At 42.2% G+C, this 2,585-nt stretch overlaps 1 protein-coding gene across 1 annotated transcript in view; it reads right to left on the bottom strand.

The window, feature by feature from the left end:
• Positions 1-1,179: 1,179 nt before the first annotated feature.
• Positions 1,180-2,585, bottom strand: part of LOC101850327 — a 10,377-nt gene continuing 8,971 nt past the window's right edge. Inside the window, exon 2 of the mRNA XM_005096695.3 lies at positions 1,180-2,385. Within this exon, the coding sequence (XP_005096752.1) occupies positions 1,765-2,322 (558 nt within the window). The 5' untranslated portion in view covers positions 2,323-2,385 and the 3' untranslated portion in view covers positions 1,180-1,764. The remainder of the gene's footprint in view (positions 2,386-2,585) is intronic.

The following is a 2,585-nucleotide window of genomic DNA, read 5'->3' as shown; positions in this document are numbered from 1 at the left end:
GCTGCTGCTGCTGTTATTGTTGTTGTTTTTGTTGTTGTTCTTCTTCTTCTTCTTCTTCGTCTTCTTCTTCTTCTTCTTCTTCTTCTTCTCATTATTATCATTATTGTCATCGTTATTATACTGATTAGGATAGTTTGACGTGTTGCGTGCAGCGCTGTCGTTGGTCACCGGGGTCACATTAAAACCACCTGAATTGGACGGGAGGTAATCAACTTCAAATGCAGACACAAGATGACTTCCAGCATGGAGGAGAGAAATGGTGTGACGTCACTCACGTCAGTTCTCACGCAAGCACGCCGTCTAGTAAGTTCAGACCAGGCAGGTTCAGACTCAAAAGTAATGCCAAACAATTGTCGGTGACACGGGGTGCAGGTGAGTGGTCATTGGGGTGTGTCCTTGAACAAGGCACGACAATTCTAGGTAAAAAAATAAACAAACAAACAACAACAGCCCCCCCCCCCCCGAAAAAAGGGTGGAAAATAGTGGAAAATGAAAAAAATAAAATAAAAATAATTAGGAAAAAATCAGGCGTTGCACAGAGCTCGCCAGCAATGGCGCGTTTGTGGAATTATTCTGTACTGCGTTTATGTATTTATAATCATGTATTTATGTACGTACTTGTATGTTTGCCAATGAAGCCCAGATTTCACTAAGGGGATCAGTAAAATGAAATTGATCATTTATTTATTATTATTGATTACTCGTTGCGTTCTATAATATTATAGTTGATTTCACACGAACAACAAGAAAACGTGCTGATGAAATCAAAGACGGATAAACAACGTCTTGGCAGAGAGACCACCACCCCCTCTCTCTCTCTCTCTCTCTCTCTCTCTCTCTCTCTCTCTCTCTCTCTCTCTTTCTCTCTCTTTCTCCTGTCTGTCAGTCTGTGTGCGTGTGTGTGTGTGTGTGTCTATCTGTCTGTCTGTCTGTCTGTCTGTATGTATGTCTGTCTGTCTGTCTGTCCCTCCTCTCTCTCTCTCTTTCTCTCTTTCTCTCTCTTTCTCTCTCTTTCTCTCTAAAAAACAATAGACCGGTTTTATGACGCATTGCATGCTTCAGTTCTCAAGAATCGTTATTGAATGAATCAATTTCCATTTGAGAAAGGAGTTATCTAACTTTTGAATAGCTGTCACAGGTGTTGCTGTTGTCACGTAGTTCTTCCATTGAAGGAAATACCATTACAGGACAAACCTATCTCGATATGCTCCAAAACCTGGTTCTTCACATCACCGCAAACAGATTCGCACGACTTCGTTTGTAACAAAATGGAGCAACGCCCCAAATGCATCAGATAGGTTGAGCTTTTTTTTATAATATGAAAAAGTGCCCCGGCTATGGAATGGTCGGAAAGGGGCCCAAGACCAAGACCTTGTTCTCTGTACTTGACCTGCCAGATCCCAAGATCTCACTGTGTGTGATTTTTAAAAATGTGAGATATGTAAAAGATGCCATTTATGTTTCACAGCTACCCACTAACACCTTAAAATAACAACACCAATCAACTCAGTGGACCGTGATATGCTGAAACTGAAACGCGTCTCGGATGAATTCTCTTATGGCCTTAGTATTGCTCGAGACCCTGGTGGTGGCCACACTGACCACTTGTAATACGAGGTATAAAAGTTTATCGCAAGTATAGTACTTGTGACTTAACATGAGTTTTCTATTGCTCTTTCTTATAAAAATATTGCATCATAAAATCGATCCATTTTTTAAAAAAAATCACACTATGCAATGAAATTTGCAAACAACGTAACAGAATCACTCACCAGTAGCGAACCCAAGCACAACATCCAATACTCCATCTTGGTTCACGTCCACCAATCGGAAAGCCGACTCTGTGAGTAGTTTGGGAACGCCCACAACCCAAACGTCCTCCACCTCGACCTTGTCGCAGCCAATCACAATCGTCTCCTCTTTCCCAGTGAGGTCATTGACCCCGGAAACGTCTGCGGCTTCTGAGGCTGTTGTGAGCTTACCGGCATGCGTCTGGACTTTGTGTCTGTTGGCAACGTAAACAATGGTTGCCATGACACCACACAAGACTGATACAAGCACGATGAAGTAGAGAAGGGGTTTGCACATAGCGCAGAGCCTGCAGTCGAGAGTCCTCGTTTTAACTGTCGCTCTCTGACCTTTGCTTCGCGGATGCATTAGAGGCTTTGAGGCCGAAATTTCTAGATTTGGATCCTGAACGAAGACCTCGTCTTCGTCCGACTCTTGCATCTCATAACCGTTCTCAACAACAGGTACCTCCTCGTTGATGAAGCCATTTCTTTGGTGGCGTTTTTTGCTAAAAAATATCCTCGCGCTAGCCATTTTGAAGTTTAAAGGTTCCTTCAAGTGAACAGAGATTAGCTGGATTAGGATTTGAACCTAAACCTGCAAAAGATGAGGACAAAAGTTAGAAATTAGGAATGAAAAGCATAAAAAATGACTCATAGGGCAAACAAGAATGTTGTTCAACATTGGTTTTGTAGTTTGTGTTAGTGATTGTAATAGTGTATGTGTGTGTGTGTGTGTGTGTGTGTTTGTGTTGTGTGTGTGTGTGTGTGTGTGTGTGTGTGTATGTGTGTGTGTGT

Source organism: Aplysia californica, unplaced genomic scaffold, assembly GCF_000002075.1.
Source record: "Aplysia californica isolate F4 #8 unplaced genomic scaffold, AplCal3.0 scaffold00135, whole genome shotgun sequence".
In the NCBI taxonomy this organism is placed as follows: Eukaryota; Metazoa; Mollusca; class Gastropoda; order Aplysiida; family Aplysiidae; genus Aplysia; species Aplysia californica.
Note: the sequence above shows the minus strand (reverse complement) of the source record. Positions and strands in the feature narration are given on the sequence as shown.